This window comes from Polyodon spathula, chromosome 7 (genome assembly GCF_017654505.1).
Source record: "Polyodon spathula isolate WHYD16114869_AA chromosome 7, ASM1765450v1, whole genome shotgun sequence".
NCBI classification, from domain to species: domain Eukaryota; kingdom Metazoa; phylum Chordata; class Actinopteri; order Acipenseriformes; family Polyodontidae; genus Polyodon; species Polyodon spathula.
This window is the reverse complement of record NC_054540.1, coordinates 43,994,583-44,016,593: the sequence shown is the minus strand read 5'-3', so window position 1 is coordinate 44,016,593 and position 22,011 is coordinate 43,994,583. Positions and strand designations below refer to the sequence as shown.

Here is a 22,011-nt window from a genome sequence, read left to right as displayed (position 1 = left end):
TGTAATACTCTGCCAGTTACAAAAATTTGGGAGCGTGAAATGGAAAAGCTGGGCTTTTCTCCTGATTGGGAAAATGTATGGAACAATACGTTTTTAGCTTCCAAAAACCCAGCTTACCAATTAATACACTTTAAACGTATCCATAAAGCATATGCTACTCCATGCATACTTTTTAAAATGAAAAAGTCCCCTAGTCCACTCTGTGCAGTTGTCAGACTGGTGCAGTGGGCACATACCTACACATGTTTTGGGAATGTCCGATTGTGGCTGCGTTCTGGGACAGTGTAGCTCAAACTATTACTGAGCTGAGGGAGGTTCAGATCATAAAAAATCTGGTTGTATTTCTAATGAATGATGACTCCTCCCTGGGCCTTTCTCTACACCAGAGCAGGATACTTCTGGCAGGGTTAACTGCAGCCAAGAAATCAATTTTACGGCTTTGGATAGACCTTACTCCTCCTATGATTGCTACCTGGCTCTCGGACTTTAGAAGCATTGTTTTTTTGGAATGCTCCACAGCCAGGATTAATAAGACATGTCTGACAACTATACAGGGCATGGAGTGCAACTGCTGCCGATTTGGCTGCACTGATGCTTAAATGACATGGGCTTCCTTTCCATTACCATCATACTAGCTTCTATTTTTGGTATGTAATTTTATTTTTAGATAACAATATTTTAGTAACTTTTTCTTAGTTATTTTATTATTATTTTAATGTGCAAGCATTGGCAATGTTGTAAATTATTTATTTTATTATTTTTTATGCTTTGTTTCTGTTATTAAAAATAAAAAAAAAACTATTGATCACAAAAAAAAAAAAAAAAAAATAGCTAGTTAATCCCTCGGTCACTAATATAAAAGCCTGCAGTTCTCCCTGCTCGGGGTGGCTGTTCAGAAGAGAGAACAGAGCGAGAGCAGTTTAAAAACTAAACTAAAAATAGTACACAGGATCAGTGAAAGCGATCTGCCCAGCCTGATCTGAGTGTTTAGTTTTTGTGTTCGTGATTTTGTTTCGTGTACCTGTTTTATTTTGCTCGGTGAGCAATGCTTTTTTTTGTTATAATATTCTATTTAATCTTTTTATTTAAAAATAAACCGGCGCAAGAGCCATTGCACCGTACCTGCAGGGTCTCGTTGTTGTTGTTCTTGTATCTGGCCTGACGTCACCACCCCAGCATCCCTGTCACAGCCCGGAATTATTATATACGAAATAAGGAGTTGAACTATTATGCGAAGCACAGTAACTGGATGATTCGTCGTACTGTATAAGCAACCTACTACAAACTCTGAAGTGGTACATTTGTTTATTAAGAAGCCACCGCACATTGCACATTTTATTAATTTGTCCTGGTGATGTATTTCGAGCATGTAACACATCTTCATGTGTTACATATTGTTTTTTCCAAAACATCCAATTCCATTACCGAGCATCCTCATCACCATTTCCATTTTCTTTTGGAATGTGTAGTCTGCACACGCAGGGTTGACCCAAACTAGCTATTTACTGCGAGAGGTGTGTAATTCTCCACTAATTGCAGTGAGGGGTATTTAAATTGGTTGCGGAATCACCTGCTTTACCTAATTAGTCTTATAAAATAGGTCATTATTTTGATGATGAGTGTGGTCATACTGAACACACACATTACATGGCTTTTTGTGGTCGGTTTTTCCCCTTTATAAATATGGGCCTGAGTGTTTTCACACACCGGTATATCCAGAGAAGCAATTATTCCATTGTGATGAAACTTGGTTTGTACACAAGCTAAAGTATCAGAATCTGGGGCTGTAAGCATATGCCAGTCTGTACGTACTGTAGTGTCCAGAAATGTGCTGCTGCCCCTTTAAGTAATACAATGTAAACAGTAACAGCACAAAGGAAGTAAGGTCAAGAACCGAAAGGATTAGACCAGGGGTCTCCAAAGTTTACAGAGCAGGGGGCCGCAATGTGGGCAAATTGCATGGATTACAAATTTCAAGTGCATTTATTTGTGTTGCTAGCCATTTCAATATTTCAGCTTAATAAATTACACTTAATAATAAATGTAAATCATGAGTATTTACTCCCTCTGTCAATAACATTGCCCCATGGTATCAGAATGTGTTCCTGTTGCCAGTGGCAGTAATGCTGAATTCAGTAAATTAAAACGTATCAAATAATTTACTATGTTGCTATTGCTGATAAATGTCAATTTAATACATTAAAAAAAAAAAACAAAAAAAAAAAAAAAAACATTTCTTGGCATTTATTAACAGTAATAGCCAATTGAATAAATTGTAAAATTAAATCATTAATATTTATTTATGTTGTCAGTGACTATAACAAGCTATTCAATAAATTGTCAAGAATATCATTACCATCTGCACACACGGTCTGTGGGGTGGAATAAAACTGTTTTATACACTCCTTTTATCTACAATCGATTATTATTGAGGCAACAGGTATTCTACATTTCCAGTCAAGTAAGTTGTCTCTGGCTAGGGTTGAGTTACTGCAAATAAACAATGATACACCAACCACTTCAACAATAATCAATTGTATCTTAAACTTTAAAAATGATGGTATTATATTGTAATATACTTCAATACTGAAAAGTCTTACTCACTTATTGTGTATTATTCATGTTCATGTGCCTTGTGCAACTGGACTTTGCTGTTGATGATGGCATCAAGTCTGACTGAAAGTGAAAAAAGTTCAAGGGAGGTGTAGACTTTCTATAGGCACTGGATATAGTAGATCATGCAGCTATCATACTGCTTGGCTACAATGCAGCATTTGCATTTGACCTTGTGCGCCTAGTTTGTAATGTCAAAGACAAACAGAAGAACTGTCTTGTAGAAAAATATGCAGACATGAGATCTTCCAGAACATTGTCAGAGAAGCCCTGGCAGGCATACCAGTATACTGAATGTCAGCAATGACATACTAGTGTTTGGCACAACTCAGCAAGAACACAATGATCACCTAGAAAAAGTCTTCAAGATAATATGAGATACATCTGATGCTCAATGCAGCCAAGTGTGACTACAATCAGAAGACTGGATTTCTTTGGATATGTGTTTTCAGAAAAAAGGTGTTTCAGCAGACCCCAAGAAGATTGCAGACATTAAACAAGTCAAAGAACCACAAAACCCCCTCTGAGGTAAGAAGCTTTCTTGGATTAATTGGAAGAACTTACAAAACAAAGATCAACCATGGTCCTGGTCTGAACGACATCACCAAGCATTCAACATATTAAAGTGCAATCTAACAGGTGACACAGTGATGCCTATTTTGAAGAAAACAGAACTGCTCGTGGATGCCAGTCCAGTTGGGTTGGGAGCCGTATTAACCCAAAGATCGAAGATGGTCAGATTCACACACTAGCATATGCCAGTAAAGTATTGTCACCTCAACAAAGATACTCCTAGACTGAAAAAGAAGCACTAGCAGTCACCTCTATCTTTTAAGACAGATATTTACAATCATCCCTGATCATAAGCCATTAGTGCCCATCTTCAATAAGCCTTCCTCCAACAATTCAGAGATGGCTACTAAAACTTCAAAATTACAAATTTAACATCACCTACAAAGCAGGCTCCAGCAATCCCACTGACTACTTTTCAAGACATCTGCTTTCACCCTCAGAGATGGACAACAGTCAGGCTACAGTGCTGGCAGAAGAGCAAGTTATTTTTGTTATTAACCACACCATTCCACGTGTGATGACCCTGGAAGAGATAGAAAATGCCACAAAATCAGATCCCTTGGCACCAGTTACTTGTCATTGCCAAAGAAAAAATATACAACATGAGGCATGAAATCACAGCATCTGAAACCAATCTCCTACTATGAGGAACCAGACTCTTAATCCCAGAATCACTGCAAAGTCGTGTCCTTGATCTTGCTCTCGAAGGCCATCAAGGCATTGTTAAAACCAAACATCTGATAAAAGAATAGGTCTGGTTCCCCAACATTGACACAATGGCAGAAAATCACATTATATTGTGCATAGCATGTGAAGCAGCAACATATAGCATTGTCCACTCACCACTGCAAATGCCTCTGTTACCTCTGCTCCATGGACATAAGTCAGCGTTAATTTCTGCACTCTACTGAATGGAGAATACTTACTTGTCAGGATGGATGATCTTGTCAGGATGGAAAGATTTATACAGACACTGAAAAAGACACTACACGTTGCCACAGTACAACATAAAGACTTAAAGCAAAAGCTATACCGATTTCTCAGTCTACAGAGCAACCCACACTCTTCCACAGGCAAAGCACCTGCAACTGTGTAGTTTAACAGACAACTAAGAATCAAGCTTCCAAATCCATCTGTAGACAATGATCCTTCAATAAGAGTCAGAGACATAGCATCACAGGAAAGGAAAATCATGACAAGACCCTAAGAACAAAACAACCAATGCTTTCTGTTGGAGATCTTGTGCTTATCAAACAATGACAACCTTCAACAAGCTCTCACCACCATTTCATCCTGAACCTTACAAAGTTGCACGGATCAACAGCACCATGATAACTGCCCGATGTGTACAACGCTCTGTGACAAGAAATATTTCATATTTCAAGCAGCTTAAAGTATCAAGTTCGACAGCATTGGATGCCCCTGGAGGAGATGATGATGATGATGATGATGATGATGATGATGATGATGATGATGATGATGATGATGATGAACCAACACAATGTCATGAAGCATCAGATTCAAACTCCCATTCTCAAGAGGGAACAGACAATGATATAATCCCTCGATACCTCAGACGAGAAAGAATAAACACTCCTGCGCATCGGAAGGACTTTGTTCTGACATAAGACTTGTGCATGAATGCATGTAAAAAAAATGCAAATGTTTGTGAATTTGTTTGTAAGTTCTAGGATAGCAGGAGAACATATAGTGAGTTACAAACGTGTTCTGGATACTTTAATATTTAAACATTAGTATGAACATAAGAAGATATTTTTCATTTTGAAATGCACAGCTGCCCCTTTAAGTACAATACAATATAATGTAAACAGTAGTGCAGGACAGCAGTAATACACATCTGTAAAGAATAATGAAACTGATAAACAATATTAGTGGTGTCACATATGTATAGCGTAGAATAGACAATTGTATTGAACAGAGTCGCGTCACTCTGGTCATTAATGACCCCTCCTCACTATATCTGGGTACATGGCAATTTGCCATACCTCACAAACATTCCTTTGCATCTTGTTATCTTTGAGATTCTCCCATCCCCTCATGACACCAACCAGAACCCTCTTAACAAATGCCCATAAATGTTCATATTTGCCCTCTCTTTACAATCTTCAATTTATTGAGGCAGATCATGCACTCCAAAATACCCCACTATAATATAATATACAATATAATACAATATCTCTCCATTGAAAGTACCATACATTCCAAAAATTCTATCAATATGAGTATGGACTAGCAACTTTCTTTACAGTCCTGAACTCAAAAATCCAAAATACCACTCCCAGCTCCTTTGTTCAATTTATAACAGAAAATAACATATTATAATCAGTTCTAACAGAAAAACTGTTACAAAATTCCTTACACATCATTAATGTTAACTGCTAAACCATGGAATAAAGTTCATGTGAAATAAAGTTCATGTGAGACCCACCTGTGCATCCGAATCTTTATTACCTGTTTACCAAAGAGTAAAGACATTACACGTACCTCAAACATACATTTGCAAACAGTGGATGCAGCTCTTATTTTGAATTTGTAGCCATGGCAGAGGATGGGTGTCACTGACATGCTTGTTTATTTAGGCAGTGAGATGTTTTGTTTTGAATGTGCTGCCCTTATCAGATGTGAGTTTGAATGCATGTCAGAAGAAATGCAGATTTGACATTTTTAAGGAGAGGCACACAATATGATTATTATAAATTCAAAAAACCACACATCATCATTTTCTCAACATGCACTGCACACAAAACTTACCATGTCAGTGTCTGAAACTGGTCCAAAACTCGTAACGTAGATATCTGTTTCCACTTCAGTTACACTTTCTGTGAAAACAGTAAAACATATACAAAACGTTCGGCATTATTTTCTTGTATTACATAAACCATTTCAAACGTTTAGTAATTCAACTATATATATATATAGATATTATATATAATATATTAATATAATATTATAATATATAAGATATATCAATAGTGGTATAAAGTGTAAACACACTTTTCACCAGTCGACACTATCGTGTAACACCCATGGTACCTGACTAATCAAATAAGCAATAATCAGAGAGAGAGAGAGAGAGAGAGAGAGAGAGAGAGAGAGAGAGAGAGAGAGAGAGAGAGAGAGAGAGAGAGAATCCACATCATGCAACAGGATAAAAGCCAGCTCTGAAAATGTGCTGAACATCCTCACCGTAAACCTAAAGCGGGGGGTTCTTTTTCATGACACTAATATGCTTTAAAGGTCATTAGCATTCAGACAGGAATAAGTCATTTTAATGATTTGCAATTTGAGGTCTGCCCCATGCCACAGACAGCAGCAGCCCCCTTTCTTATCTGTTGAGGAAAGTTGACAAGCTGCAGGAGCTTATAGCAATAGCTAAATCATCATGGCTGTTGTAAGATGTGAAATCAAGCTGGTATCCAGAATTCCTTTTACATAACATAAGCGTTATTGGGGTAAGCTAAGTGGTTAAACGCATTTCATAATATAAATGGATCTATTCTAATATAGTAAGCGTGTATAACTGAGGAGTATGAAAAGCTATGGATTCAGCATGGCAGTTTAAGGCCTCTCAGGAGTTACAGTGAGTTTAAATAGCAAACAACAGGGAGGAGAGGCTTAGCAAAACCAGGAAGGGCTCAAACTGCCTTCCTCTTAGGGCTCCAGCTACTCACACCACTTTGACTTGCTATGTTCTGGTCAGAAAAAATCCTCAATTAATCACCAAGTAAGTGTTCCTAAGGGAGTTGCAGGACTCTAGTCAACTTGTCTCAGGAATATCTCCAGACATCGGTTGTGTTCCTAAATCCAGCGCTGGATGCCAACCGATCATCAGGGATGATGTCATTGTAAGCTGTTGACAGCTATCCCAGCAAGACCTAGTGGGTTCTGCTCTCTTGTCATTGTTCACCAGCATTGATATAGGAACGCACCCTTTCACATTTCCATTGCTGGCCATGATTGTTTCATAGTAAACTATAATAATCACCTGTATCTATAAAACAAGCAACACAGCTATGTTTAGAAGTACTAAAAGAATCTCAAATCCATTCAATTCAAACATTTCCACTAAGAGACTTTTTCAGTGTCTTCAGTCCAAGCAGTGTCTGGCACAGGGTTGAATATTGGATAGCATAACAACCCCAGTAGCAGAATCTCCCCCGGTTGTATTACTATTAATATCTGCAGTCACCCAGAGCTTTATGCAGCCTTCTGAAATCAGAGTCCTTCTACTTGTCCTCTTCCATGAGCTTCTGTGGCAATGATGTTTTGTGGTGTCGTCAGACCAGGAAGAGAGACATAGTTCGCAAGGTTTAAAGCCAGCATGAGTAGCAGTTATTTACTATTTCTGTTTTCACTCACGTTTCTCGTTCTTGCTCCCTGAACACCCAACCCCGAGTGAGAGATTTCTACCTCTTATGCAGCAGTGCCTGGGCTCAATTTCTTATTCATTCAATCGGTTCCAGGCACTGTCTGCAAGTATTAACCCTTCCCTCCCGACTTTAAACACCTACATATTAAATAACAGCAACATAAAATACACACAGGGGCGGGGTAGCCCGCCACAGCTTCACATCCTGTTTGCAAGCAGCGCTCAAGGTAGGAGTACATCCTGAGATCTAAACTGTACACAATTACGCAGCTAGGTATTAATCTAAGCTATTACCGATTCTCAAATTAATTTGTTAAATGGAAGTACTGTAGGTCATGATGGTCAAAAATAAGCCTGTATTGGTTTCAATCACTTCTCTTTTGCTAGGCAGTGTAGTTGCTTATGAAGGCATGTTGAAGGTAGTGGCTGCCGAATCCAGAATACATGACTGTAGTTTCATATCAATAAATGCATGATATTCTCCATGCATCCCTTTATCAATCAATTTCTAATACATTTTTTATGGTTAAACTAATCAGCATTTTCTCTGCATGATAACAATGAGAGAGCTGGTGTTTTTTTTTTGCTCCGTGCATGTCTCATGCTGTTTTTCACACTGGAAAGCCAAAGGTCCTGTGCTCAAAGCGGTTTACTCCTGTTTACAATTTGCTCTGTTTTTTTTTAAAGGGAAAAAACACCTATCAATTTTACATAACTAGAACTAGGTTTATTATCTTCTTTCCCACCAACCATAAATAGGGTGCTATCTCTCCTGCTGGGATCCCACAAGACCATGCAGAGTTTCTTTATTGAAACACTGTTACCCATTGTAGGGACTGATATCATCATTGGTGCATTAGGAGGGTGCTCTCGTCACAGGCACCGAGAAGGTTCAACACTTGTTTTTTAATCACTACTTTTGAAGACAGGTAAAATTACAGACTAGATTAAAATAATGTGAGAATAGGCCCTGTGTTTTGACTTCATCTCAAACCCCTGTCCATTAACCAAGACATACAACTCTGTCCTGCATCAACATGCCAAAACCTCCCTTCAAATTGGCAATATGCATTAATGTTTTTTAAAGAGTGCAGTACCGGAATTTCTAAGAATTCCTTGCTCTTGATGTCAGAAATAGATTTTCCCAGAGATAAATGGTTTAATTAAATACAAAAAGTTAAGATGGACATCAAGATGGACATACTGGTTGTCTGTATGTAATCCATGAGACTATTTCTGGAACACAGATTTGAACCTTGTGATGTGATCACATCCTCAGCTTAAGAAATGGGGTAATAATCAGAAAAGCAGCATTTATAAAAATAAAGGACTGGATACCTACACCTTTATAAGATTTCAGAAATTGCAGATGTTACTGATATTGTGATGTTAAGGGTCTGGGTGGATCAATAGTACTCATGATAAGTGAAACTCAGAGGAGGGCCTCTGTATTGACAGAGGGACAGACACATAGCCTCTGCAGAGCGCACTCACTATATCTCATTATGGCTTGGGTCAAATCTTCTCCCATGGTTCACTCCTCAGTATAGGGAATTGAGAGAACTTTGATGTAAATAAAGAAAAAAAAACCTTACCAATGATGAACTCTTTCAAACAACGGTATCTTACGTCACGTTTATGCCACATGATGTGAATACGATTTAGTGCTTTGAAATTGGTATGTTTGAAGTTTTCGTTGTTATAAATGTGAGATATGTACAAAGCTTGTTCGTCTCACACTTTGGAGTGATGAATTAAGCTGTCTTATGTTGGTGCCTGTTCCCATAAGGAATTGCAATTACAGCAACTCGGCTCATTAAAGTACGTTACATAAAGTACGTAATGACATTTTGCTGTCAATTTTATTGCATGACCAAATCCATTATAATAGGGATGGATAGGTCTATTTTGGCTTGCCATTAATTGTATTTGTAGAGTAGGGTAAAAGTAAAACAAAAAAGTGTTGGGTGATGCATTACGAATACAGAGCACTGTTAGTGAGGTGATGTTAAAACCTCGAGCTTCGAGCCTGGCTCTCTTGCCCGGTGGTTATGATGCTGGATTGCGGTGTATGTGGTCGTCGTTTCACCCCTGTTACAGGTCCACCTTGACCATATCTATTTTCATCACATTAATTGGCTTTGTATAAAAGCAAACATGTGCTTGAAATGCTGATGTGTCTGTGAAAGCGTGTTCAACAGTGTGATACACAGACAAGGATTCTAATTTCAAACATCACGCTCTGCATCATGAAAACAAGCTGGAAGTTTGTTGCTTGTGCAAACATTCTGTGGTTGCCTAGCAATGTCCTGGGTGCTTCAATGACAGCGTTGATCATTCTGCAGTCTGAGAGATGAGAGGATCAGGAATTAAGTGCTTTTTGTGTTCTGTCAATCCTCCTTGCTAGGGTTAACCCCTTCACTGTTATATGGATGTGCCCCTTTAAATGGTAAAAAAGTGAGAAATTATTGAAACTCTGAACATTGTGTGAATTTCCTATGTTTATGTAAGGCTTTTCAACTCTGCACACTGACATTTCACACTTACACTGATTAACTGGTATAATCTTGTGTCCCGTCTTTGTTTGTCAAAAGATGTTATCGCTTCAAAAGCTGTTTCCTCATCTCTCTTGTAATGTTTCCACTGAAAAACCACAAACCTGTTGATACTGTTTACGTGAAACTTTTTACTTCGGCTTAAATGACATGATAGAATCATAGAACTCCACCTCCTAATGGCTTTGCTATTATTGGTGATTGACTGAATCCTGACTCTCAGTGCAATATATACAGTATATCCTTTAGTCTTGCCAGAGAAGTGTTGCACATTCTTTCTTGAAAAACAAAAACCTTTGGTCTATTTTTTGCTTTTTTGTTAGTGAATAGAAAGAGTAGAAAATATTGCAAAACTCAGAAACAAGTTTCCATTACATGACATCAGTATTCAGATTGACATACACATTTTGTTGAAGATGACACCCTGGGATCCTTCAAGAAGCTGGTTGATGAGATTCTGGGATCAATAAGCTACTAACAACCAAACGAGCAAGATGGGCCGAATGGGTTCGTCTCATTTGTAAACTTTCTTATTAAGCTTTGGCTAATGACACACATTTGTGCTGAATCAAGGTATCAAATGTAATGTCTTAGGTATTTGGAAATGGCATCAATTGTCTTTCTATTCATTTCAATGTGTAAAGGACCGTTCACACCAGACGTGGTGCGGCACTGCCGCACGGCAAAAGCAATTGTTTTCAATGACAGCAGTCACAGGAAGCGGCACTCAAGTGGCACCACAAAGCGACGTGCAGGAGATCAAATATTTTTAACTTTCGCCACGCTGTGACGTAAACTACCAGTAACCAATCAGGGGAAAGTAGGAGGCTCCTTTGAGAGGAAGAAAAAAATACAATGGAGGAAAAGCTTGTGGTTCTGATTTCTGATTTTCCAGAGCTGCATAATACAATATTAAGTAGGTTTGAAATCTGGCTTCATCAACCCTGGAGCTCCTGTATCAGCCAATGATATTCACCATACCTTTTGCTTTTCTTGAGGATGTCATGGACCCACAGCCATCTTACATTTTTTTTCTTTCTTCGGTAGAGCAGGGCGATCACAATTATCTCTTTTTGTTTGCTGTTCATTATTCCAGGTATTGTGTTGTAGATGCACAGTATCACTAATTGTTGCTGTGTTTACAGTCCCCCCCCCCCCCCCCCCCAAAAAAAAAAAGTCTGACATGATGGGGTGGCAGTAGCTGCATTTTTTAATCATATGTTTAATGCTCAATAATATCAGTGTATAATGATACAACATGTTTTCATTTTATTTTTTAAACATCATAATTTGGGTAATTGTGTGTTGGGGGGAGTAAAATTAGGTTTTATTAAAAAAAAATGTTTAGCTCATTACTTGATTTTTTTTTTTTTTTTGCTAAGCTTTGTGTCCTCTGTATAAAAACTGTTTTCCCTTCCCGCTTGCATTTACTGTTTGTTGCTTGTACCTGCCGCCGTGACGTAACAGCAGACCACCCACTGACTTTCCCCTGCCGCGCTCGGTGTGAACAGTGGTCTTCGGCGACTGCAGAGCGAATCACAAGGAGGCGGCACGCACGCCCTGTCCGGTGTGAATGACCCTTTAGGCTGCAGCATAGGGGTGCACTGATGTACAGAAACTACACAGGTACCCAGTATAGAACTGCAGTCTGTAAAATAGGCTGCATTTGCCATTCAGTCACTTGTGCTATTCTGCTTTTCCAAACCTTCCTTATTCAAGCACAAAGGGAATATACACAAACATACTCCCAATAACGACCCACTTCAGTTAATTTGTTTGTGCAGCTGAAACACTGGATATTTACATGTATATGGGACCACTTTTGAAAGTGAACAAAAACTAAAACTTTCCTTCAGCAGCAATAGGATCCAGCCTCTAAAGTCAAAAGGATTGTTCTGTGTCGACGAAACACAGCATCCTATAAATAAATGCTTTTTGCTTTCTTTTTCAAAGTAAACACTGAGCCATGTTATAAATTCAATAAACCACTCCAGGGGGTGCACTGCTGTACGTAATCACACGTGAGCTGAACAGTGCTATCCTGCTCTAGATTGGGATACATTAAACCACCTGAATTTGTACAATACTTTCCCATTTTGTGTGTCTGCACTCATAGATACCCTATAAGAAATGTATTAAACATGCCAACAGTACACAGATCATGGGGTGATAAAAACTGATACTCAAATCAATATTAAGCAAATTCAGAGGGTATAAGGTATTCCTTGCAGCACATGCAATGCAACATAAATGATCCATAATTGTATGTCTTCGGGTGAGTTTGGTTAATTCAGGGTATGTACGGTAAAGCAGAACGAGCAGCCTTCTTCACCATAAACATATTGTTTAATGCAATATTTAAACAGCTAGAGAAATAACAATAGACCAAATATGTGCCCAGTTCACTGTCTTGGAAACAAGCTCTGGAAGAAGAGGAGAAACCCACGTGTTATGTTGAACTGGAACAGAGCCTGCAGCATCATTCACACATCAAGCCTTGAGCATGGACACCACAGGGACACCACATGAAATATAAACGGCAGGGTTTTCTCAAAGTGCTATTCACAATTTCAATGAGCTCTGATGCCAGCCAGCCTGTACAATTTCATTATTTTTTATTTTTGCACCACAGTTTGAATGTATTTTTCCTCATCTGGCTCTTGAATTCCATCTAGATGGGTAGCATGGTGTTGATTTCTGAAAGTTATACATGCCTGAGCTGCCATGGGGTCAAGAACAAGAAAACAAAGAAACAGGAAAAACTAATTCTTGAAATTAAAAAAAAAAAAATCTGTTTTTGCACAAACACCCATACGTCAGCAGACTTAGCAATCAAAACAAAACCCCCTTTTGCTGTGCAAATGAGCAGAGTGCTGAGTCACTACTCACTGCAGGACCACAGTGCCGCCTACTGATCTCTGTTGTTTTATACCCTGTTTATATCATTGCAGGAGTGTGGTGTCCCACCTCCAAGCACTCTTTCCTAGACAGGTCTACAGTACAGGTGCACAGTGTTGAACAAATTCAAACATCTGGGTCTGATAGATACAGTTAAAATCCTGTGACTTTTGCATAGTTTCATCCGATAGTACTCAGAAAATGTTAATGGAAATTACGCTTTTCTACATAAAATCTCTTTGAGGTTCAGATGCCCCTGAGACTGAACACAAGCACTTAGATGTGACCTACATCTGAAAACTGTCAACACCACAAAAAAACAAAATACAAGGCATGTACAAGAAGAATCTCTTACACACCTCCCAGGCCAGGCCTCAGCCTGTTGTCATAGCCGTCCAGCAGTCTGTCGAGGATTCGGGTAAAGATTGTGATATTATCTTTACCGTCATCTGGGAGGAGAACGTCATGTCTCATATATCTGTGAGAGAGAGAGAAAAAGGAGAGAGAAACATACCAAGTTTTAATATTCCATCAATACTGTCATGCTTCAGTCATAAATGTGAAATTCAGCATTATAAGCAACATTGCGTTGAATCCTTTTTGCAGTAAATTAGATCCTTCAATGAAAAATAAAACTAAAATCCTGTATCATTGTTTATGGCACTTGTATGTGTGGTGGGTAATTTAAAGTTGTTGTTTTTTTTGTTTTTTGTTTTTTATTCGACTGCACAGTTGTTGTATTGATTTAGACATAAACATGAGGAGGTTTCATTTAAAATACCGTGCAGCCATGCACCTGATCAGACAGGAACAAGAAGAAACTATGTTGTTAAGTCCAAAGGGATTAGTAAAGGCTGTCACAGAGCTGAATGTGAGTTTGCAGCAGTTCTGTTGCAGCCTTTCACCTAAGATTGTACAAGCAGTAAATGAGATCTAAACCACAACCTTCATTTCCACATCCTTGTCTTAATTATACGCCTATACAATATTAATCTGTGTAAGTTTCTGACGGTCACTAATGAAGTATTATACAGTTATGCTTTTCCTCCCACATAAAAAAACAAATACTCTGTACTGCACCACATAAATCTGTCTTCACAATACAGTCGAAAATGTAACTACATTTAATTAATGCTATAGAAATAACCTGGAGTACCCTAACTATTTTATTTTTATTTTTTTTAAAGAGGTTCTTACTTGTTCCTCTCCCCATACTGTTCCAGAGTGTCTGTAATCACTCTCAGAGGTTCTTGCTTGTTCTACTCCCTGTACTGTCCCGGACTGTCTGTAATCACTCTCAGAGGTTCTTGCTTGTTCCTCTCCCCGTACTGTTCCAGAGTGTCTGTAATCAGTCTCAGGGGTTCTTGCTTGTTCTATTCCCCCATACTGTCCCAGAGTGTCTGTAATCACTCTCAGATTTTCTTGCTTGTTCTACTCCCTGTTCTGTTCCAGAGTGTCTGTAATCACTCTCACAGGTTCTTGCTTGTTCTATTCCCCCATACTGTTCCAGAGTGTCTGTAATCACTCTCAGAGGTTCTTGGTTCTGTTGCTTCCTTATTGAGTTATTATTTAAGAATCCTAAAGGCAAACTAATATTTGTTCCCCCCTACATGCACATTTGTTATTTATCCTATTGGTATGTAAATTATGCATGTATAAAGCAATGTTTGCAGGCTGTTATCATGTATTGTTGTAGGTGAGACTGGATCTAAGTAGGGTTAGAAAAAGTGGTCTTAAATTAAGATTTTAGTTGAAAATCCACGGATATAGACATAGGCAAAGAAAGATTACCTTGTTACAAAAAAATATGGGGGTACAAACATTTGGAAGGGGAACCAATATTCCCGAATATATTGGTTCCTAGGGGAAACGATTAATCATTCCTGTGACACCAGGACTGAACAGTGTTCCTCATTCTATTCGCATCATGTGACAATGAGACCTTTCAATTTTGCAAGCCCCTCCTACCTCACATTTTTACACAGAGAGAGTAGGTGGGCTGCCAGAGATGGCATGTCTCACTGTCACATGGTTTGGCTAGAATAAGAAAGGATGTTCAAGGCACAAAGCCAGGTAATGAAAAATGCTGGCGCAACAGAACCCAGAGCCATTCATAGTCATTATAAGCACAATACACTAATAATAGGGTGAAATGTAAAGAAAGACATTCATGACATCTGAAGCATTTCAAGAAACGCTTATTTTCAACATTAACTGTATATTTTGAAAATTGAAATTTTATAACGTAATGCATGCAGTGTGCATGCAGGTCATTGCATACATGGGCCCGTCCCTGTCGCGTTTCTCAAGAAGCGTGTATGTGTTTTAAAAAGTAAGACTTAGCAAGTATTTATACTGCTGCCCTACCTTAGCATGCCACGTAGTGAGGACTCAAACCCACCGGCTTGGCAGAAGAATATGAGTGATTAGCAAAGGACACTTAAACGACATGACATATCCTCCAGCTGGAGCAATGTGGCAGGGTTAAACTCTATGGAGATTTTTATTGTGTTCATTTAATATAATTGAAATTGATATGCTGAGTGTTTCTTTGTGTTTCTGGCATTTTTGTTTCTTTATGATACGGTAATCACTGTGTGCCTTCCCCTAACTCACAGATGACAATGAACAGACAGCAGCAGCAGGTTTTAATGACAGACTGATTGACTGGGGCCAACAGGCAATGCACATCTGCTCAATCACAAGTGAATTCCTTCTCTTTTTACTTTCATAATCTTCAGAGACAGGGGTGTCATTGAGCAAGCTCTACTACTAGAAGTGGTTTCGAGTGAACTGATAATTCAGTCAACAAACTCAGGTGATTATTTATTAAAACAGACTTGACATTACTACAATGTACATATTTTAAGCTACATTCTTTGGCCTTGCCAGCTCACAGATAAGTGGAGAGGCTGGCCATTGGGAAGCCATGGGCAGGGGGGGAAAGATAGCTGCCCACCCCCATTCGGCAAAGACAAAAATAGCAGGTGGAGGCTGGGGAGGAGTGAACTGCAAATTGTTTATCAAAATACAAATAAAAAATTAGCTACTCGACTGACAATTCAATCTGGTACTGGAAGCACCTAGAATATGCTTGATGTTTACAAGATTTGATCAAAGGTTAAAGTGAATTCCCTGCAAGAACCACCGCTTTGCTTAATTGAGGGATTATGTGGGGGTCCACATAAAAATAAAAACTGCAGGATGTAAAGTTCAAAAGTATTTTCTAAAACAGTAGACAGCAGAGAGAGAGAGAGAGAGAGAGAGAGAGAGAGAGAGAGAGAGAGAGAGAGAGAGAGAGAGAGAGAGAAAACTATTATAACACTGCTCTGGTGTGTTGTCACAGTAGTTTGCTTAATCAGCAGCTTACACAGAATTTTCCTTCTCTGGCTAAATAAACACAAAACAACCTTGAAAACTATTTTGTCTGATGGTATGTTTCATTTTCGTGAATATGATGCAGGCATAGCACATTTTTCAAACACTGTTAAAAAAATATGTTGAACTGACCTACACAGAGATGCAAATATAATTTCACACTGTGAGCATCATTTGCCCAGCTGTAAAGGTAACAAGGTTGAGCTTGAATTAAACTTTAAAAATAAGGGGTAAATGAGTTAGTGTACCGAAGCTCCGCCCCTTTTCTAAATGCCTTTCTTCCTTTTAACCATCGTAACAAAGTGTCAGGGCAAGTAGTCTAGGGTACTCTGTTCCCGTTACTTAGCGTCATCACAGGTCAGGAGGGAGATTTACCACCAAGAATCATTGTCTTTCTGTCACATATTCCATCTCTTAGAGTGGAGCCGAAGGAAATAGTTTATTATGATACGAGTGAACTGCTCTTCAGGGTTTGTGCTGGCCTCTGGGAACAGCTCCGGAACATTTTAGCATGCTCACATATGTAACTAAGATGGATTTACCAGTGAGCAGGGGAATGATAGGAAATGCCGTTCTGAGACGTCAATTCTGGTACATGTAAAGCCATCTTGAGGCAGGGAATGCAATTTAAAAGTTTAAAACAGTGGTCAAAACGTAAAAAAATAAAACAATACACACACCTTACGTAAAGACTTGTAGCAAAACATGGGAACATGTAACACAATCAAATAAAAAGGTACTTATGTACCCTTTAAGCTCTTAATAAAACAAAACGTGTATGCAATGGGAGTTTAATTACATATACTGTGCATATACATGACATAAGTACATCCATCCTCATAATGATTTATGAATGAGAAAGGAAGATCCTATCAATGACTTTTCCTTTTGTGTTGACTAGGGAAAGCATGCACGGGAAGGCTATTTCATGGAACTGCAACAAGGTTCTTACTCTATTTCTCTTTAGCTATGTTAATCCCCAAATGCTCTGTCCAGAGTCCTGGCATCTGTTACACCTCTGTGTGCATGTCACTGTACTCCGGTGGCTTCCTGTTCTAGCTAGGGCCATCGTTAAAGTGACATAGGTCTGGCACAGCCCCCTTCTTGGAAATCTGTTTATTAATAAATTAAAGAAATATCTAAATGCCAACTTTCTTAGAACAGGAATGCTCAATGATACAATGTCCAACAGATATTAGTCAGTCATAATCAGTCATACAGTTCCCAGTATAACTAACTGCAAGCTTGGTGCTGCTGGCCAGATGGTGTACAGACATATTCCTAGCTACTATACACAGAGAGATGTCTACAGGTTTGTATGTTGTGATATAGAGGTGCAGAGTCCAAAGTGATGGTAACCAAAACTGCTTTGTAAAAATAAATGTAAAAAAAAAAAAAAAATCATCTTGTGAATGCAATCCATGAATTGATAAGAAGGTTCTCTTTTACACTGGTGTCCGGGCAAAGTGGCTGCAGCAACACACCGTCACACAAACAGTATGATAAAAAAGACAATTTAAATCACCAGCGCATCATACAATTAAGACTGTAAACAGCAGGTTTAAACAGCTTATTTAAACAAAGTAGTATTTTACAAATTGTTTAATTGGATATGTGCTGTTTTATCTTCCATTAATTTCCATTATGTTCCATCATTTATAGTATCTTCATGTATTTTAAACCACTGTAATTGAAAACTATGAAATTATAACTTAATAAAAAAATAACTAAAATAACTAAAGATGACTACGAAAACTGTCTCAAAAATTGAAAATGTGTGATAGTTTAAATGACCATTTACATAGATAGTTTAAATGTTCATAGCTGGTTTCACAGACCCTGATTAGTACTAGTCTTGGTGTGGCAGGCTGGCGAGTGGATAGAGGCCCAGAGACAGACTGCAGTTCAAAAAAATAACTATTTTATTATAAATAAACAAAAATAAAGTGCACAAGGGCAAAATAACAGATACTCAAACACAAATAAAGCAAAAACAAAACTCACAAAAATAAAGTTTCCAGGCTGGGCAATGCCTTCACTGGATTTAGAAAATTCAAAAACCACAAAACAAACACCAACCTGCTTCCTCAGCTCCCTCTCCCCCAAATGAGAAGCAGAGGCCTCCTTTTATATCAGGTGGCTGGGTGCTGATTGATCGTTAATCAACGTAATCAACTAATCAACCCCAGCCACCTGAACATAATAAACCCAGGCAGGTAGGGGAAGTTAACCCCATCCCTGCCAATTTAAAGGGCAGAGCTTTGCTCTGCCACACTTGGTTACTAATATAACATTAGGCAGTCCCAGATTAGTGGTAATCTAGGCCTGCTCCCTGGTGGCTTGGGAAGTGCTGCGACTGGTCGGCCTGGGGCCGTCTCCCTCTCTGATTGGCGGTCGAGGCTCCGCGTATCCCTCGCGGGTACGGCGACCCGGGCTCACCCTCTGGTGGCGAGGCGGCGGCCAATGGCTCCCTCTGGTGGACGGAGAGCGGCGACGGCCCGTGCCGCCGCCGCCAAGACCCACGAGGCAACAACGGGGAAAAACAGACTCAACCCACCGAGGCAGCGGTCGAAGTCAGGACATCTAAGTCAGAAGAGAACGAAAACCCTACGACAAAACCGTCGCCGGAGCGGCACAAAAAGCACCGCGCTCCCGCTGTCCCACGTTAAAGCCGCTCGCGTACACGCAGAAGCCGCGCGGCACGAGCCGAAGCGCTCCCGCCTCACGAGGGCCACCGGCCAACAGCCACACCTCGGCTGGCGAAAAGATCCCTACGCGGCCACTCCTGACGCAACCGTCTCCCTCTGGTGAAAACAACGATGCCAAACACCTTTGTTCGGGAGACCACCGCCTCCGCCGCCGACCTAGGGAACCCCGCCTCCGCCGCTGCGTCTAGCGGACAGCTCTGAAGCCTTACATACAGCAATCAGCACAGTCAGAAAACCCCAGTCCTAATCTTAGCGTTTCTACAATTATGTCACCATTGACTGCTTTAATCCATTATTCTCCGGTGTGCAGTTTGAGGAGAGAGGAAAAGCAAAGGGATCTGAAGGGCAAATAGGTAATCCATGTTTCTCAGACCACTGAAGGAGACAGGAGTATTACTGTTAAATACTCTGGCATCTGCTGCTGTGATTCATTAGAAATCCTTTTCTAAACCTACTTTATAACATCATATTTTGGTAATACTTTACATTACATACCTCTGATCACTGTATTTAAATAGTTACTTTGTAAATTTGTGGATACTTACACATAATTGCAATGTTATCATTAGGGCTGTTCCGATTAACAGATTAATCAGACTGATTAATCAACTAAAGAGTTGATTGCAGATTTTTTTTTTTTTTTTTTACAATTGAATCGTTAACGCAGAATTTTATTTCTTATATAAAATAAAGTTGCTCTGCCACACTTGGTTGCATCTGTCCAGTCCCAGATTAGTAATCAATAGAAGATCTGCATTTTCTCAGCCCCTGATGCGGGGTGAATACTACACCTCTCCCTGGGCCTGGTTGTAGGGGCATCCTCCCCAGTTGTGGCCGTCCTCCGTAACAGGTACGATTAGACTGCAAAGGTTAGTATTACACTCGTTTTCCTACTTCTTAGGCAAATCATTACAGTCAAAAATTTCCAGTCCTACCTTTTTCCCTACACTACCCGTTCACCATATTTACAAATTCCATTATTACGGTGTAAAGTTTGATGCGTAGGAAATAAAAGCATTTAGGCAAATGGATGATCCATTAAAGTACAAACCAAACCACAACGGATTATGGAGACTAGTGACATTTACTTCTGGCATTCTGACACCTATTCGTGAATTGTTTAACGTTACAATCTACTCCCGAAGGGGTCTTTATATTGGTATCCTTTTAACAATACCTAATTACCCATGATCCTTCTCAAATAACTAAAAAACAAAATAAGTTTCCATGCTTACACATAAATTGCAATGTAGTCGATCAGTAAGCAGCAGTCCAATCATAAGTGAGCAAAGGCAAGACATAAACAGTTGAAGGTATTCTCTACCTCGGCCGAAGGTCTTGAGTAAGTTTAACCAATGGGAGAGTCAAAGATCTGCCCGTTGTTATGCAGGTGTCCAGTCATAAGCAAAGGTGGGACATAAATATTCAAAGGTAAACGGTGTAAAGCTGTATCCACACTGGGCAGAGTGACGCGAGTGATGAAAGCGAAGTTGCAGAATGTCAATCTACAACAGACGCAGCATGGAAATGATCCAAAACACTGGAAATAAATACATGACCCTGCCCATGCATTCCTATTGGATATACTAAAGATGGCCTGTCCCATTCCAAAACAGGTTTTGTTTTGATAAAAGGTTACTACCCTGTCCACCGGCAACTCTGCTGTAAAATAAAGGTTGGACTTGTAAAATCCATAGATCAGAACTATTGAACATCCCTGTTTATAAAATGGCTTGGATAAATTAACTGCTATGATTGGCTGAACAAGATCAAATGACTGTGCGGTAGTATTTATTTAGTCAGAGAACAGAACAAAGAAAACTCCGAGGCAAGCAGCAGCAGTAACACTATTCAAAAGCCATCTGAGAAATCACCACACAAGTCTCACTCAACATGTAATATACTGTGTATGCAGCAGCTGCACCTACTTAGTAACTGAAATAGAACCTCATAAAACTGACTAGCGAGTATGCAATGTTTAAACTTGACACAACAGAGACATGTCACCTCTACCCTCCGATTTCAGAACCATATTTGAAACAAAATTAAAATCTCTCCTGCCACAACTGTTGGGCTGTTAAACAAGGTCAGGTAAGGTATAGAATTCTACTGTGCTTGCCGTGGATGGGAAGGACTGCAACACTGCACAAACTGACATGGAAGTCGTTTAGTCCAAATATTATCTAATGCTGGTTCGGTGTGAAAACAGCTTCAAAAATTATTGGTCAGCTTCACTTAAAGACCACAAAGCCTGAATAATATCATTTCTTAAAAAAAAAAAAAAAAAAACACTCAGAAGCCCCTCCCTCGAGTGCCTGTGCAGTGTTTAGCTGTTCCATGAATCATCTCATGATGTGGGAAACCAGTCTGCTTTCAATTCACAAATGTCATCTAATCTTGAAAAATTTTACTATAAATGTTTAATGTAATGTTTATGGCAAATAAAAAAAAAAAAGTACAACATATACGTTACAATCAAACAGTCTTCAGGGACTATTTTTTCTCATTGGAATGATACATAATATATTTATTATTGTTTTCCTTAAAAAGAGTCAGTTTGTGTAATTATTAAAAAAAAAAATGTAGCCATTTTATAAACGAAATAACCTGGGTTATTTTGCTTATAAAATGGGTGGTTGAAGGAACCAGGGCATGCGATAAGAATTGTCTTGCCACACACCCTGGAGTGGGTTACTTCTTACATATCCAACAGTTTTATTGTTATCATTATTAATAAGCATTAACATGTACAGATCACAACAGTTGTCATGTCATCAGTAGCATCACCAAACTTCGTGGTGTAGAGGTCGACAATCTTCTGTCCACTGTTGTTGTCATCATATCAATTTGTAGTATAGTAAAAGTATTCATATATATATATATATATATATATATA

The 22,011-nt window shown here is 39.1% G+C and overlaps 1 protein-coding gene across 1 annotated transcript in view; it reads right to left on the bottom strand.

The window, feature by feature from the left end:
• Positions 1-22,011, bottom strand: part of LOC121318641 (gamma-aminobutyric acid receptor subunit alpha-3-like) — a 166,085-nt gene that overhangs the window by 99,704 nt on the left and 44,370 nt on the right. The window contains exons 3-4 of the mRNA XM_041255537.1: positions 13,389-13,507; positions 5,959-6,026 (exon numbers count right to left, since the gene is read on the bottom strand). Of these exons, the coding sequence (XP_041111471.1) occupies positions 5,959-6,026; positions 13,389-13,507 (187 nt within the window). The remainder of the gene's footprint in view (positions 1-5,958; positions 6,027-13,388; positions 13,508-22,011) is intronic.